The following is an 18128-nucleotide window of genomic DNA, read 5'->3' as shown; positions in this document are numbered from 1 at the left end:
TATATATACTGCTCTTGATATAGTTAAAATTGTAATCTCTTCCTTACATTTTTTTTTTTTTGGGATTTGTGGGTACTGTATACTATTTGTTTCATATTTCGATAAGCCATTCATTTAATATAGTAATCGCATTTGCATTTTGTTTTATATAGGTGTAAATGTGGCAACTGTACACATATGCAATCTTATGAAGAACGTCTGCGTTGCAAAGAAATTGTTGCAATTAATGAAACATTTGAAAGAGATGAGGCGGCGACAGGTGCCCTCGGTTGTATTACGGACCATCCAGGATTAGAGCCCATTTGTCTAAATGTTTGGACATTGCAAGTTGCAAGCAGTAAGGGAAAGAAAATGAATTTATTCAAACTCTTAATACCATACATATGTTCGTTATTTCCATTCAGATATTAAAAAATAACTACATTCAAACAATTTTAATTTCAAAGCCAATAGACAAAGTTTGACTGTCATAATTGTTACTTTTTTATTTTTTTTATAGCACAAGACAGTACCATATCAGATAGTCAACCTGGGATTCATACACAATTCCGAGCCACTAGATGTGTGAAATATACTTTATTTTATTTTATTTTAATTCACATTCGACAGCGGGGAGTCCGCCACTTACAGAATGGAATACATAAAACACAATAAACACCGTACGGAAAACATCATGAACACTTATACAAGACATTTCTTAATTTTATACTTAAAAATATTCAAACTATTAAAAAAACATATCAATTGTCGGATCTAACAGAATAAGTGAGTTAAAAATTTTAGATAATCTACAAATAAATCCGTTTTTAAAAATATTGGTTCGGGAAAATGGAATATGGAATAAGTTGACCGAGGCTTGATGAGAATGTTTACTTTTAACAGAAAAACCATATAAAGAAAGAAGGTGAGGACCAAATAATCCCTTCATGCATTTAAAAAGAAATATACAGTCCAAGTAACTCCTACGTTGACTTAAGCTGGGTAAGTTAATAGTATTACGATTGACATTACACGATTTACAAACAAATTTCAAAAATGTCTGTTGCACAATTTCTAATTTTTGAGCTTGACTTTTACATAATCCATTAAACATAATTGTACAATTTTCTAATTGAGGCCTAACCAAAGACGTATAAAGACAAATCAACGTTTTAGGATTCCTTAATTTCCAGCAATTCCGTTTAACGAGGCCCAACATTCTATTACCATTACTACTAATGTATTTGATATGGCGATTAAAATTCAATTATTATCAAGAACAACACCCAGATCTTTGTGAAATTCAACATTATCGAGTGCATGGTTGTTTATACTCTATGGGAATATAATATTAGTTTTTTTAATGCTAATGTTTAAAATTTTACATTTTTTTTTTTTACTAATAACCATACCCCAAGTTTCACACCACTTACAGAAAGCATCAAGATCTTTCTGTAACTGATGGGAATCTTCAAGAGTGTTGATTTGTCGAATGAGCTTCAAGTCATCGGCATATATTAAGCATTGTGAGCTTAGATTTAACAGGAGATCATTTATGAATAGGTTAAAAAGTAGAGGGCCTAAGATGGTTCCTTGTGGAACTAGAGATTTAACGGGGAGCCAGGTGGAAAAAGCTCCTTCCAAAGTTACCCGTTGCTCACACTCACTAAGATAACTGACAAGGAGTTTATAACAAATTACCAGATATACCAAATATTGTAAGTTTGTAAATAAGTAATTCGTGATTGACCTTATCGAACGCTTTAGCAAAATCGGTATATATTACGTCACACTGGGAGCGGCATTCAATGGCTTTATATGCTGTACTTAAAAGAGTTGTGATATTCGTAGAACAGGAACGGTGGGGGTAAAACCGTGTTGGGCCCTAGAAAGAACAGGTGAAACGTGGTTTGAAATGGAATTATGAATTAGACGTTCAAATATTTTTGATATGGTCGGTAAAAGTGAAATGGGACGATAATTTGAAACTTTATTTTTTCTACCCCCCTTATAAACAGGACATACATTAGCCTTTTTCCAACATAGTGGGAAAGAACCTTCATGTAGTGCCTGGTTAAAAATATTATAGAGTGGTTGTGAAAGGGGAAGGAGGCAGCTTTAAGGACACTGTTATTAATTTCATTAATGCCAGAGGATTTCTTAGTATCAATATTGCGTAATAATATTTCAATTTCTTTAATGTCAATGTTAAAATATGTTAAGTTGTCGATAGGGTAATCAGGAAAATCGGGATATGTGTGAACGTGTTCGTTATTAAAAACAGAACTGAAATATTGATTAAAAAGATTGGCCTTATCTATAGGTAAAATAACTTTTTTTGTCATTATTGTTGATCATAGGAGCTTTGACCTTATTGCGGTAGGCAGTTTTAATCCACCCCCAAAATCTTTTGGGATTAGAAGACATATCATAGTTTTTTTACATATTCATAGTATTTACTTTTCATACATTTCATTTATATGCAAGATTTTAGTTATTATTATTGTTGAGAAAAAAAGACTTAAATTATTATTTTTTTTAATATTTTCTAGAAAATACAGACATGCAAGTTATAAAAATTTCATGAGATGGACACATGGATATATGGGTAGAGCCAACCATGCCATACTGGCAGCCTGCACCATTAAAAAAATTTAACAAGCTTTCCAATCGGAATCTTATGTTGATTTAAATATCCAAATATATGTTAAATACAGACACAATATACAAAATAGGCCTTAAAAAGTAATTAAAAAAAAGTGTAGAAAATAAGCTAAGCCTAATAATGTTGTATAACTTATAAGTAGTCCGTTAAATTATGAAAAAATAAGAATAACTTTAGAAGGAAGAATAGGAAAGAAACTCAGAGTGATTGAAATATTTAACGAAACTAAATAATAATCATTTTGTCATTATTTCTTCATGTTTTTGTAACCATTTTTAGGCACTTATCATCACTTTTAATCTTAGTCATGTTGGGTTCAAATATCCCATTGTTTAAAAATACACTACATATTGCATAAGAGCATGGTGTTAATAAATTGTTCACTATTGTATATGAAACCTGTTTTTGTGTTGTTTGAGTGTGTCTGCCTTGTTGGGGTGGTCAAAACTGCCGCATAACAGTGGTGGTACTGGCATGTCTGCTGGCTTCGTACCGAATTAATCTGTTCCAGAACAGTATCAAAAAGCCGGTCAACATAGGCTGAAAAAATAGGATTCAAAAACAGGTCAGCAACAGTTAAAATATACACCGCATTTAACTACCAAATGTTAAATTTCATACATTACTACTGTACTTACTGTATGTTGGCGCTACCAATATTGGCCTCAACTGATTCGCATTTCTTGAATTTCGGAAACTTGCCTCTCACATCAGCAGTTTCTGCCTGGTCTCATAAACCATTTTTATTATAGTGGAGAGCAGCGATATAAATAATCATTCTAATTTTGTTTTAGGATAGTGTATTTTGGTGTGTACCAAAATAATGAAACCCAATTATAACAACAACATATGACATGTATTCAATCAAACCAGCCTCAGACAAATCTAAAGTGCAATTAACATATTTGTGCAGTATGATGTTTATTTTAATGAAACAATAGAAGATATTAAGCATTACAAGCATAGGGAAAAAGAAGTGGCATCACAATACTTAGTTTTTGGCTGGTCTCTTGTTTCTATAAATTGATGGGTTTTTGTACATGTACAAAAGTGGAGTGACTTGTTCTGACTAAAATAAAAACTTACCGGCATAGTTGCAAATTGAAACAATAGTTGTGTAATTTTGGGGCAATCTGATTGAGGAGTGAATGAAACGCCTCTAATTTTGATGTTTGTTACAGTATGTCTCGCTTAGCATCTTGTTGTCATTTGTATGTCTCCGGTTCTCAATGATTTCCTTCAAGGAATTTGCTGCTGTGCTACCTGCAATTAACAAATTTTCAAGTGTTAAAATCAGATTACTAAAAAAATTATTACAGGACAACACATTTCACATAGCAAAAAACACATCACATACCTTCAGGAAGCCATGCCCTTCTTATATCCGGATGCAAGCACCTGGGAAATAAATCGCCATGTCCTGTGTGGATGTTGAGTATATGAGGACTGACCGGCAACCACTTGGACAACATCATGTCCCCATTCCCTGTGTCATTCGATGTTGCACTCCAATATAAATGCTTCACAATGCTTGGTATCCATTGCTTCAGATCTGAGCAGGATCGCTGGGCTACAGCTTTCAACAATTTCTTCTTTATTGCTAAAATTGAAAGAAATTAGCAAATCAACCGTCTGTTATACTAGTTTGTACATGAAGTCAAACTTGCCTAAGCAGAATCTAAAATGGCATTGAATAATTATTTGACTTGGATAAAATTCTACTTTACAAATTATTATTCAATTAGTATTCATCATCCACTATGCATTATAAACGAAATTTTATGAATGGTTGATGAAATAGCCTTGGTCACCAGCAGAAACGGTAAATTACGCATCTGGGGCGAGGCCTAGACCTAGCTAGCCTTGTACTAGCTAGGCCTAGACCCAGGCCGAATAGAGGTCCGAAAGGCTCAAGGAAGCATACTACAGTATTGCCTATTGGACCGACACCCATTCTGTAGTGCTTGGCTAGCCTAGGCCCCAGGCTAGGCCTAGTTGTTAGACAGCAAGAAGCGCCTTAGAATTCAGCGATACATGCCTAGGCATATGGGGCCTAGTAGTAGTAGTAGCAGTAGTAGTAGCATTATGTCTGGGTATGATGTCAATATTAGTTTAAAAACTTAAATAAAATAGGCCTATGGGGCCTAGGGTCTAGACCGGGCTTTCCAGACACACAAAAAATAACATGAGATGACGACCGTCACGACAACTCAAGTTACTTACCCTTGCTCAATCTCTCTTTTCGAATGCTCCTGATTTCCTCTCCTTTGCAGGTTTTTGTGTAAAAATTCCAGGTCGGGCTTGCTTTGGGAAAATTGATGGAATTATCCCCTTCTTTTAGGGTTCTGTAATGTTTCCCAGTAACACCCAACCCCACGGAAAGGTCTGACGGAGAGAAATTCTTCCTAGTTTGGGAAACCGCAGCGGTCCAACGTTTTCAAATTTCATCATTTTTTGGAAAGTGTGCAGACTTACAGGATCAAAGTGATTGTTGCTGCTCTTTGCAGCAACACAAGGCATTATTGCCACACTTAAAACATTAAAAAAATGTTGAGGCTTTGTTGTGTTGTGACTTGGCGGTGGCGCGATGAATGAAAACAATCGTTAGGTGGTCAAGCGTGAAAGGAGAGCTATCGTTTTGTGTTACTCAAATGACGTCACATAATTGCAACACGAAAGGAGGCTGCCAAGGGGCAGGTCTTAGCAGCTATTTTTTAGTACTATTGGTGAACTTAAAATCGTGTTATTAAAATAATAACGCATTCTAAAGAGAAAACTTGTTGTCAGGTTTATTCTATGTCTCCACCAATTTCTTTTTTAAATTGTACATTCTCATTTCATTGGATCTTTAAGCTGTTCTGACACGCGACGCCCGTGCTGACGACTGTACATGTCAAAATGGCTTCTGATGGGGACCTGCACCCACACATGCACTGCCGCTGGTGGAACTGCCATATTTCTAGTTTACTGTACTTACCGAAGCTTATGTAGGAAACATTTAAGCCTGTTTCTCCAAGAGGACGGTATGTCATCTGCTGAACTGCCTCCTTGTTATGGAATCCATCTACATATGTGGATGGTAAACTGTTGAACAAAATAAATTTAAATAATGATATTTAGATTCACATAAAGTATTTCTAAACCTCTGTCCAGATTACCTAAATTTCTTTGACATCATCATACTATAAATTTAAGGACTAAAAATACCAACGTTGCAGCAGATCAGATAGGTGACATAAAGGTACTATTTTAGTACGGTACTACAAATACAACAATTCTGCTCTCAAATAAGTGATGCAATGACCACCAAAAACTTTAGGCAGTCTATTGTTACATGGTTGATTAATTTGTTATATTATTTGGATAGGACAAACTGCAGTATCAAATTAGTATAAGTGGACAAAAAATCGTGAGTTGTTAGGTTTTTTTGAACGATGTGTTCACGTCATGCACAGAAAACATTTAGAGAGGTCATTCATGCTCGTTGCTGATTGGTCTAACAAAAAAATGTACGATTTTATGATACAAATGGCTCTCAGCTTCATCTCTCCAAATCCGGAGTCCAGATATTGGAGATCGTACGAATTTAATGTGAACGGTTCTATTCTTTCCACTTCACCCATTTTATAAAATTTTCTGTCCGGGCACCAGACCAGATCCAGGCTTTGGTGTTAACGTAGCTTTAAGCTGCGGGCACACACTGTCCTACGGCAGTCGACCAACAAATCCAACTCCGCTCCCTGTAAAGGTGACACAACGCTGTCTGCTGATTGTCGATGGCCGCCTTGAATGGATTGTCATTAATCAAAACCAATCCCTTAGTCTTGGTGTTACGTTCTCCATAGAATCTGGTTGCTGGCCGATGATTGCTGGGTGTTGATACTATACAATAGATCACTCTATGTTGGTTGACAGGCTGTGTAATTTGTCCTACCTTCAAGACAGACGCAGTAAAATCAAAATTATTAATGAATTTTCTGATTGTAGTGATCTTGAATTTTGCGTATCTCAAGAATTTGGTGTACCTCAAGGATTCTGTGTTGGACACAAATTGTTCTCATTTTCCACTAAGCCTATTGGTGATACTATTAGTAGACACAGTGTCAAATACCATGTATATGCTGACGACACCCAGCTGTATTTAAGTTTTAATCCTAGGAGCCCACACAAGCAAGAGATCTGTTTGCAAGTTAAAGAATGTATGACACAAAACATATGCTGTGCTATATACACCAAAAACAAATTTAACATCTGTCCCCAAAAGCTTTTATGCATTTTCACCTTTCTTTGGAACCAACTTCTTCCCACTGTCATTCGTTATGATCCAACTCTTTCTAAATTCAAATTTCTTCTTAAAACACACCTTTTTACATAGTTCATACTTTTAAGCGCTGTAAGTGTGAGACTGTGGTAAAGAGTGTTTGTAATAAATACACTTACCAATCTGCGTTCTACAAGAGGTACGGACCGTTAGGGAATAAGTGAAAATGATGGGGTAGGGGCGTACTCATCTCAAAGTCTGTATCTAAATAGGCTACAGTACTCAAAGACGATCTATACTGACAGTGTCCCGACGGCCATTGAGATCCGAAATGAAATGCTTGTCGCCGCGCTTCAAAACTGGAAATGGACCACGATAAGGGGGCTGCAGTGGTGTACGTACCTGGTCAACAACACGGACAAAAACATGGGAGCAAGAAGACAAATCCTTATGCAACTGCGAGGGCTGCAGGTGGACCCTTGTGGGAGTACATGCCACATGCTGGAAAATCTGATTAACTCTGTCAGCATAGTCGGCAGGATTTAAGTCACCTGAATGTGGAGAAGGCGAAACAAACCCTGCAAAGCTAACGAACCACCATACACAAGCTCTGCTGGCGAGCAACCTAAATCTTTCTTAATAATAGTACGAAGACCAAGCATAACCAAAGGTAGGTCCACATACTGCGTCTTGGGCCTTTAATGACACCTTCAACTAATGGTGGGTCCGCTCCACTAATCTGTTTGCTATGGGGTGATAAGCGTTGGTGCGTATGCGCCGAGTTCCTAACAAACCAACTAAAGAATTAAATAAGGCAGATTCGAACTGCCTACCTCAATCGGTAGTGGGTGTTGATGGAACCCAAACCGTGAAACCCAAGTGGAAACAAAGGCTTTAGCAACCGTCTCGGCTGTAATGTTGGCGATGCATGTTAGAAGGTATGTAAATCCCTCAGAAGAGGGAAGGGGTCCGACGAGATCAATATGGACATGTTCAAACGTCTGGGGAACTGAATGTACCTAAAGGGGTTATGGAATGTCGATGCACCTTACACCTCTGGCACTGCAAACATGATTTCTCCCACTGACGGACATCCTTGTTCATACCAGGTCACACGAAACTGTTACTAACTAATTTCAAGGTAGCCCGAACACCAGGATGGGACAATGAATGTAATACATTAAAAACCGTGCGACGCATACTCTTAGGGACAAAAGGGCAAGGGTGTCCTGTAGTCATGTCACACACAATAGTACTCTCTCCTGTAGGTGTTGGAACACAGGATTAACACTTTGCTCCTGCAATTCTCCATCCATCTGCTGTGCATTGGCCATCACTGCATAATCAATAGTAGAGCATGATAATGCGTGATAATTGCCAAAAACATGAAATAGGTAACTTTCCTCCAAAATGCCAGTCGAAGTCGTCGCATCTATTTGCTGGCCTTGGCGTTTCCTGAAGGTTTGAATGAGCAGGGGGAACGGCAGCTGCGCGCAGCCTCGCTAAAGCGAGCATGATACCAACAAAGGATATGCACCAGGCATGGGGATGGAGTATGTGATTGTCGTTGCCGACTATTGCTCCTACTCCGAACCTGGTGGGTAAGTGAGGCTACAAGAGAAGTTAGTTTACTCACTTCATCGCGCAGTTGCTGAATTTCATAGGGGCCTTCAACAGGGTATACCACAGGAACTAGGGCGAGGGGCCGAAACTAGTGCAACCGTGGGAGGGGGAGACGAAGCTACAGTACGTCCAAAACCTTACCGGTTAAACCACCATCTGAGACGGGTGACAATGTCGCAATAGTCGTAGGCGGTGGAGCGACCTCCAAAATTCTGTCCGCCAACGCTGCTAAGTCATTAATCGCCATGTCATCTCTCGTGGAGGCTAGTATTAGTTGAACACTGGTTGGCAATCATTGCACAAACAGTTGCTTCAAAATAGAAGGCTCCAATTCACACTCCCCCATCAACTATTATGGCATCTTGCCTAATAACTGACTCGGCTTACGGTCAGTGGCGGCTCTAGGATATAATTTATGAGGGGGGGGGGCGCGCTAAGATGTCCGACTGGGGGGCATAAGTATTATGGGTGTAACTATAGTACGAAGTGCTATCTGAGGGCCGAAGGCCCGAGCTGGGAGTGGGGTGTCCCCTTCTCCCAAAACAGGATTTTAAAAAAAATTAGGACTTCTAGATAGTCGGAAATGGTTGGGATGCAAAAACTAGGCCTCTTTTTTTGTTGTTGGTCGAACTGCCTGACGAGCTTTGGCCGATGGAGTGGTTGACCAAACCAATGGGGGGCTTAAGCACCCGCCGCCACTGCATACAGTCCCCCAGTTCCTGGTGGTTAACAGTTGGTATATAGTGGGGGCTAAATAGGCCCTAGGCTACACATAATTAATTTTTGTGTTTTACAAAATTGAAATTCATTTTTTTATACTGCCACCCCAGACCAGGGAGCTGTTATAAAAAAGTATGAATGTAGGCGTACGCTATTCCTAGCTGCGTACATGTATGTTGTTCACTCCTAGCTACCCTGCTGCATAGACTGGCATCTACCAAGCCTGTGGGCCTTTCTCTGGGCCTAGAGATAGGCCTAGGCTAGATTTGCATCGCGGTTTGCTTAGTTCAAGACTTGTTTATTTTCCCCCGCGACAAGGGACGCTTTTGCGCATGAGCTACGATTGTCGTAAATAGCATTGGGAGCCATAGCGTTATTATAATATTGGTTCCTGCGGATTAAGACGTGTAGCATAGCAATTGCCAAAATTGTATTTGCTGGCACTTATTTATTGGAACATTTACAACAGCCAGGCCAGTAAACGGTGAAGTCTGCCACCTCACAGTAGACATCAACGTTCAGGGAATGACGTCCGGTTCGGCCGCGCACCAGTTAGTTGCTTATAGATTTTAGCAAGTTAAAAATGTACTGCTATTCGGGCAGATGGATGGACGAACATAAAAAAAATAGTATACCAATCATGTAGGTGGGCCCATCTTCAGGTGTTGTGGATTTAGTAAATAAATGTGTGTATGCATTTCTTTTTACTGTTAATATCCCATCTATAAACTAAATAACTATATTTACAATGTGTGTACTGTTATATATGCTTTATGGAGTAATAATTTAGAATAAGAGACAAGATTCAGTATATATTTTCAGTTCATATTTTATAATATTGCATAAACGTTTATACGGAAGCACCTAAGTGCCATTCGACTTGACAAGATAATTTATGTTGTCAATCATGGCGACATACAACTTTTACTATGTCGACTTGCCAAGATAATCTATCTCGCCGTGACAACATACAATTTTTACTATGTCGACTTGTCAAGATTTGTATTATGTCGACTTGTCAAGATAATCTATTTCGCCATGACAACATACAATTTTTACTATGTCGACTTGTCAAGATAATCTATCTTGCCATGACAACATACAACTTATATTATGTCGACTTGTCAAGATAATGTATCTCGCCATGACAACATACAATTTTTATTATGTCGACTTGTCAAGATACTTATTACTTATACTTACTTATTAGAGGCACCAGTATCTGTTTAGGGGTATAGATGGATTATTCCCTCATTTTACATTTAGAAGATTCGGGATGAATTTCCGTCTCCAACAGATACATATTATAGATTTGATCTTGATGTACAATTAAGCTATTTTATAATGGTGTAACATTGATATTATTTAATAACCCAGTATTGTGTGTGCACATATCTCATGAAATCTACTTCTTCTAGTCATGTATCAGTTGTGCGCATTTGCAATTGCCATAGCTAATTTAAATTGAGGTGCATATTATATAATATATGCATTTTAAATGTCCAGGCTGCAATAGTGATTATATTGGTAAGACAGATAGGTGCTTAATAACTAGACTTAAAGAACATTCTTCACGATCTGATAGTGTTATATTTGATCATGTTAAAAACTGTGAGGCAGATGTGTATAAGTGCATATAAGCTTGCTAATATGGATAATTTTTTCTTTCCTGATGATGACATAATTAATGTCGAAATATTGAATCCCAACACGATGGCGTGTATTTCAATACTTGGAGTATGTATTATACTTTCTTATATTATATAATATTGTTAATAACCAATAGTAATAGTTTTATAACAGTTTGGTTCAAGTTTTGTTCAGAGTTGGACACAATTGCCAGTTCGTCTGTTGCTACTGAATAAATCATCAACCAATCAGTAATATTTTGTTTACATTACATTGTTGATGTCCTTTTGTATTATACTGTACATTCTTTGTTGACGGAGGTGCTGTAGTGTGTGTTGTATAGACCTAGCCTACTTTTCTCATATTGACATTTCATCTTTGAACATTGCACTTCTGAATTTGGAGCAGCATTATCTACTGTATTTCTGATACCTGGACGAACCTGATGTTAAACTATACAAATCAAGGCTGAGGTAGCAGTTGGAAGCTGATTACATACAGTATTCAGCCTCATTGTTGTTTTACCAGTCAGAACCATTTCTACATTCATCATTATAATCCACTGTTAAAAGAGTACTTTTTTGTTTAGCAAATTATTTAACTCTTCTTCAGACAAGCAAAACTCGGGGACTGATATTCTAACACTATTTTTCAAAATCGGAATTTATTTCCCCATAAACATATGCAGCACATGCCAGCTATACAGTATACAACAAAAACAAGTCATTTTAGGCCTTGTTTACAGTCATTGTTCTGAAAATCTGCACTCAAAATTTACCAAATCCTGCATAGGTGGTGGGTGTACCTTTGCAATGGTTTGTTGAACTCATCGGAGATCATTTGCTTTCATTTCATTTTTCCTGTAGATGATATCGCTATCAATAATAATCACAACCTGTATCTCTCTAATCAACATTTGGCTATTAACACTTCTACAGACCAGTTATCTGAGTTTTTGTTGAAGCGCTTGTGTACCTGATGAAGAAAAACAATTCATATTCATGACTTATTGCATGTAATACAGAAATTTGGTAAACTAATGTTTAATTTATCCACCATTATATTTTGTTCATCTTTTGTCAATTAGGTGGGAGGTATTGATCTGAAAAAAAAAAACATAGAACTATAAATTGAAAGAATCAGGTTTTATTTCTGTTGATATTTCATTAACAAGGGAAAATTATACGGGGTAGTACTCAACCATAAAATAGTGATGCTTACATAGGGTTGTCCTCTGCATTACTTCGTTGGGCTCTTCCTTAGTTCATCTGCAAGTCCAAGGCTGTAAGATGATTTCATGCTTGAAAAGGTGTATAGCTAATAAAAACAAATGATCAATCCAATTTATTCTATATATGGTTTGCAAATGAATGAAAAGAATGCATTATATCTGGGAACAGTGAAATTTCACTGTTCCCTGATTATCTGATCTATGCACTGTTGATCGATAGTTACATTTCATAAAAATTTCATACAATTGTTTGTTTTACCACAGATTGTTGTGGAACATAACATGAAATAATTCTGATATAGTATTACAATCGCTGAAAACTTTGTCATTTACATGCATAAACATTATCACATTATGGTAACACACAAAAATACCAGTATGTCTGAAAAAGTTGTATGCATTACAGTTAAATAGGATTTTAAGGATTTGATCTTGATGTGCAATAAAGCTATAATGGTGTAACATTGATATTATTTAATAAACCAGTATTGTGTGTGCACATATCTCATGAAATCTACTTCTTCTAATCATGTATCAGTTGTGCGCATTTGCAATTGCCATAGCTAATTTAAAGTGAGATGCATATTATATAATATTGTTAATATCACATTATGGTAACACACAAAAATACCAGTGTGTCTGAAAAAGTTGTATGCATTACAGTTAAATAGGTGTTACTAGATACAGCATCAATATTTTTCCTCTAAGCTTACACTAAACTTTTAATTTTTTACATGACAGAACAAGTCATCTATGAATTATGTTTAGATTTCTTTACCTAAAATGTATGTACAGTATCTCTATCTCGGAATGTTCTTGAAAAAATTATAACTGAGTAATATCCGGTCACATGCTTTTGCTGCTCGTAAACCGCTGGTAAAGGCCTGTCTGGATTTGCATCTTCATTGTCTATGATTGATCTTGCATCATCAGAGCCATACTGTCTCCTTATAAAATATTAAAAGGCAAAACATTGAAAAACAATAATGCTGTGGGAAGCAATGACTGAATCTTGGTAGGGATACATGTTTCATAAGCAACAGCTAAACATGCAATTGCAACTAAACATCAGAAATAAAAATGTACCAACAGTTTTACTTGACGTCACATTTTATATGACAGCAATTTTAATAAGCAAAACATATGTAATTACGTTAAAATGAGGCCTGCCTTGATATGGCTAAGTCCTATCACCGTGCAGAAATTAGAGTAGGGGACTAGCCTTGGCCTAGAGATATGTATGCGCATATTTCAGAAAATTGAAATGTTTTAGCCTTCTTTCGAATAGGCTAGTCTTGTTGATGCTTCACATACGGAATGCTAGGCCTAAGCTTATAATGTATGATGTAGATATGCGCTTGGTTCGCTTAGCAATCATCCCAGTCCCTTTTTATATAGGCCTAGGCTAGGGCCTATCCCGCCCTACCAAGCTAGGCCAGAACGAGAAGACCTACCAGAAATCCATAACTATCAGCCAGCATGGAATCGTCGCCTTCCTTTCTTTCTGGTGGTAGTGGTATGCCTTCGGATACCATCAGTTATCTCGTTGTTGACTTTTTCTTCTTTTCCTAACAGAATCCGTAAAGAGTCAATCGAGGATGACCTCGCTTCGAGCTAGCATTTGCCTTGCTCCATCTTGCAACTGATACGGCTAGGCCATACCCCATGTGTTTATAAACGTCGCGTGTAAAGCATGGGGATTTCCGTATTTCCTCATACAAACAGAGGCGCATATCCAGATCAACAGAAATTATCAATCCGCGAGTGATGCATGATGGGATTTATAGCGGGCCGCTAAAATTAATAAAATCAAGTTAATTTGTCTCTTTTTACCTGTTTATAGGCTAATGCGCTGAATCGCAGTACCAAATATATGTTTTGGGTATAGTAAAGTACCCAACAACGGTAGAAATATGGAAATTAACTCGTTGAAAATTTGCAGACACAGTGTCTTTAATAGCAAATGATGAATACGACTTAGAAAATATGCTTTATATTGCGGGACAGTTTTCAAAGAAATGGAAACTGAATTTATCTATGATAAATCCAATGTAGTTGTTGGTAAACTAATAATAAAATGAAGCATTCGAAGCTGAGTAATCACTACATCACAGAGGCTGAAAGTTATATAAATACCTAGGCATTAACATTTCAAAAAATCAATCAGAATGTACTCATGTAAGTGATGTTGTACGAAAGGGAAATAGGCTAACTGGATATCAAATCCATATAAACGGCCAAGACAATTTTAATAGGGTATATTATGGAAACATACTATGGAAAACTATTGCTTTACCAATCAATTATGCATGTGTGGTCTCTGCATATAGTGATAGTGATTATAAAAAGTTAGAAAATATCCAGCTGCAAATGGCAAAGTCGAAATACTCCAAGCACCAAGAAACACACCATCACTTGCTGTACTAGGGGATCTGGGCTGGGATACAATTAAAAATATCCATAATGAAAGAAAAAGTAAATATTTTGGCAGGTTAATCAACCTAGAGTCACATCGCTGGCCTAGACTACTACTAAATGCACTTTTTTTCCATGCATGATAATGATATTAAAATAAGATGGAGATGGTTAAGTTCTGTTGAAATCATTTTAAATAAATCTGGATTTGACCATGTTTTTTCATTTAGTATCCCTTGTGATACAATGTAGTTTACCTCATTCAAATATATGCATCGTAAAATATATAATAATGAATGGTTGAATAATGTTTGTATCAAATCATAGCAAATATAAGAGGTACCTACTGTAAACTAGAAGATTATCTCCTAGTTAAAACAGATTTCTATGGTGCTCAGCACAAATTCAAGGCCCAGCGGTCTAATACACTTGAGCTAGAAAGTAAAGTAAGCAAGTGGAATGAATTCGATCCAACTCGGCCACAAGTCAACTCGGCCACAAGTTAACTCGATCGGCCACAAGTCAACTCGGCCACAAAAAGTTGGGCTACAGTCAACTCGGCCACAAGTCAACTCGGCCACAAGTCATCTCGGCCACAAATCAACTCGGCCACAAGTCAACTCGGCCACAAGTCAACTCGGCCACAAATCATTTACTGGTACTACATTGTACTAATTGTTGTCATTGTTGTTATTATTATTGTTGTTTTTATTACCATTAGTTTTAATATTAATTATTAGTCTTAGCATTAACATTATATATTGTTGAAATTTTTGCTGATATTATTATTATTAGAGTACCATATAAATAATAAATCATATTTTCGATTTTTTATTATTATTATTCATATTATTATTATTTATTATTCTTAGTATTATAATTTTAATAATAGTAATTTAAACAGTTGTTGTTATTGGCGTTTTATTAGTATTTTTCTCATATTATTATTATATTATTAATATTATTGTTGTTGTTGTCACCTTTATTATCGATATTATTGCCCTATTATTACTAAGTAGGCCTAGTATTATAAGTATCATTATTATTACTAATTAGTATTACTATTATTATAAAAATAAACATTTTCTTTAATTTATTATTGTTGTATTATTGCTATTATCACCTTCAATATCGTTATCACTAATTAGTTATTAAAATTGATATTTAAATATTGTTATTATTACCATACTAGTATTATTACTATTTGTTAAAATAAATATTACTATTAATGTTCTTGTTGTTATTATCACATTTATTATCGTCATAATGACTAATTAGTATTATTAATGTACATATTACTAATTTATAGTCGTTATTGTTGTTTAATATTATTGTTGAAGTAGAATGTTATGAGTAAACAGAAGACGAACACATTAATAAATAACTCTTTTTAATTCATAGGCAATAGCATTCAAATCTCTTTTGGTAGTGTGGTAGTCCTGTTTTACTAAAACATACTGTGTACTTTATTTCAATCATATATTGAAGAAAAAGGATGCAAAAACTTAGATTTACATTAAATGATTTGTGGCCGAGTTGACTTGTGGCCGAGTTGACTTGTGGCCGAGTTGGCTGTAGCCGAACTTTTTGTGGCCGAGTTGATTTGTGGCCGAGTTGACTTGTGGCCGAGTTGACTGTGGCCGAGTTGACCTGCACTCAGTGGAATAAGACTAATACTGGTAATTGTCTTCTATATGATGATATCATCAGACATTTTCTACTAACTTGTAATAAACTTAAAAGAAATCCGATCAATGGAACTTAATAACCTCAAAAATAATCTTTGTAATTCAGGCTTATTTCATTTATGGAATATATTTCAGTCAAATGATAATGATGATATTTTATTTCTTATGTTAAGTGGACATTTTACCAAGTTCATACATACCTATGTTGTCAAGCTATTTAGCAGATTCCACCCATAAAATTACTGACGATTTTTTGTAAGTCATATCTTAAAAAGGCATGGGCAACAAGATCAAGTGTTAAGTCTAACTTGGCATGTTAAATGACCAATTAAGTTTACAGTTTTGTTGTTTGTTGTATTTGTTTATTCTGAATATACCAATTAATTATGTTCGTTACTCATAAGCTTATAAGTCACTTGTTAATGGCTACACCCCTACAGTTTTCTCTTTGGTCAAATATCTACTTTTTTTATGTATTATTCACCTAAATCATATAATGTAATATATATTTAATTTTTTTATTTTTGTTTTGGTATTTCCTTTCCTTTACATTGTACTAAGTCTAGGCCTGTGCCTTGTGAGTGATTGAGATGTTGTTTACATCGACGTTCTGCAAACTATGGTCCATGGCCTGGAAATTGGGCCACGAAACATTTTTGGCATTATGTCATCATCAGGAATGATAACATAATGTTGAAATATTGAATCCCAACACGATGGCATGCATTTCGATACTTGGAGTATGTATTATACTATCTAATACCTGTATAGATTATTAGTGTAGGCCTAGTCTTTCAAAGTTGCAGAGTAACAGAGTGTGCGTAAAAGTTTTTGGAAGAAGGAGAAACCTATAACGTGTGTGGCTGAACCATGTTTGGTTGAATCATAGAGAAAATAGAACAGATTCTATTTTCTCTATGGTTGACTCATGGTAGAAAAAAAAACAATCAACAATTGTAGGTGGGGGAGGGTGGTGGGGAAACTCAAATGTATTTATTTAATAAAACTAGAAATTGCAAATTGCAAGTGAAGTGCTGCGAAGTATAACTGCATAAAATGTTCTTCCAACAAAATTATTTATGCGAGTCAAGTGAAAATAATGAATAATAAAAATATAACAAATAATATGAGCACGACCCATTGTCTATATTAGAACAGCGTTGGTGCCGTGTACAATAGTGTTTTGCTGCAGTGACATCTCTCTGCTGGCGACTCGCTGCTGCTGCTGGCGATGACTCGCTGCTGGCGAATCGATCTGCGCATGTGTATAAAATATAAAATTATTTCCGAAAACACTATGCCAGTCTACAACAAGCGTCGCCTAAATGTAAAAATTAGCACGTTGAAATAGGCTAGTAAATAAGTTTAACTGGGTTCGTAAATAATATTGGCCTCAAAATATTGTGGCTGAGACATGAGCCGATTAAAGCCCCATTCCCGGCAAAATTTCACAAAAAAATGACTTTTTTTAGAAAATATTCATTTGCATTACTCCAATTATTATAAATCATGGAAAAATATTGGCATGAATTTTAGTTTACCCAAAAGAATAAAAAAAATGAGAAATACAGACTATTTCTCATAAAATATTACCATTTTCTGGACGAATTCATCGTTACTAGGCAAATTCAGAGGTTGTAGATCGCATCCACTGGAATACTCTCGCTTTTATGTATACTTTTATACAGTCAATAAAGTGCGCCCTCTCTAATGAGATTATTTTTTTACTTCGTATCTCGCACAATGCGCTCGTTCGATTAAGGCTGAGATATGTTTGTTTAAGTGTCAAAATCTCAGTCAGAAACAAATTTGAAATAATTCCTATGAAATATTATATTTCACAAGTGTCAATACTAGCAACGGAAAATATCATGTCGGCCGTTTTTATGTGTGATAACAGAACCTAAAATCGAGGTA

General features: G+C 36.0%; 1 protein-coding gene and 2 long non-coding RNA genes across 4 annotated transcripts in view; all 3 read right to left on the bottom strand.

The window, feature by feature from the left end:
* Positions 1-18128, bottom strand: part of LOC117105957 (L-galactose dehydrogenase-like) — a 28784-nt gene that overhangs the window by 10263 nt on the left and 393 nt on the right. The window contains exons 2-3 of one of the 2 annotated variants that reach the window (XM_033247262.1): positions 6264-6578; positions 5622-5728 (exon numbers count right to left, since the gene is read on the bottom strand). In XM_033247262.1, the coding sequence (XP_033103153.1) occupies positions 5622-5676 (55 nt within the window). In that variant the 5' untranslated portion in view covers positions 5677-5728; positions 6264-6578. The remainder of the gene's footprint in view (positions 1-5621; positions 5729-6263; positions 6579-18128) is intronic. The other variant, XM_033247261.1, reaches the window with a different exon arrangement.
* LOC117105961 lies at positions 115-4471 on the bottom strand. The gene is made up of 3 exons (XR_004444971.1): positions 4002-4471; positions 3731-3907; positions 115-3184 (listed from the first exon to the last, which is right to left on the bottom strand). It is a non-coding gene; the product is annotated as an uncharacterized LOC117105961 (long non-coding RNA).
* LOC117105959 lies at positions 10944-13668 on the bottom strand. Its single transcript, XR_004444970.1, has 4 exons — positions 13563-13668; positions 12887-13055; positions 12099-12194; positions 10944-11852 (listed from the first exon to the last, which is right to left on the bottom strand). It is a non-coding gene; the product is annotated as an uncharacterized LOC117105959 (long non-coding RNA).

This window comes from Anneissia japonica, unplaced genomic scaffold (assembly GCF_011630105.1).
Source record: "Anneissia japonica isolate Jap-2015-1 unplaced genomic scaffold, ASM1163010v1 scaffold284860_len1800451_cov186, whole genome shotgun sequence".
Taxonomy (NCBI): domain Eukaryota; kingdom Metazoa; phylum Echinodermata; class Crinoidea; order Comatulida; family Comatulidae; genus Anneissia; species Anneissia japonica.
Note: the sequence above shows the minus strand (reverse complement) of the source record. Positions and strands in the feature narration are given on the sequence as shown.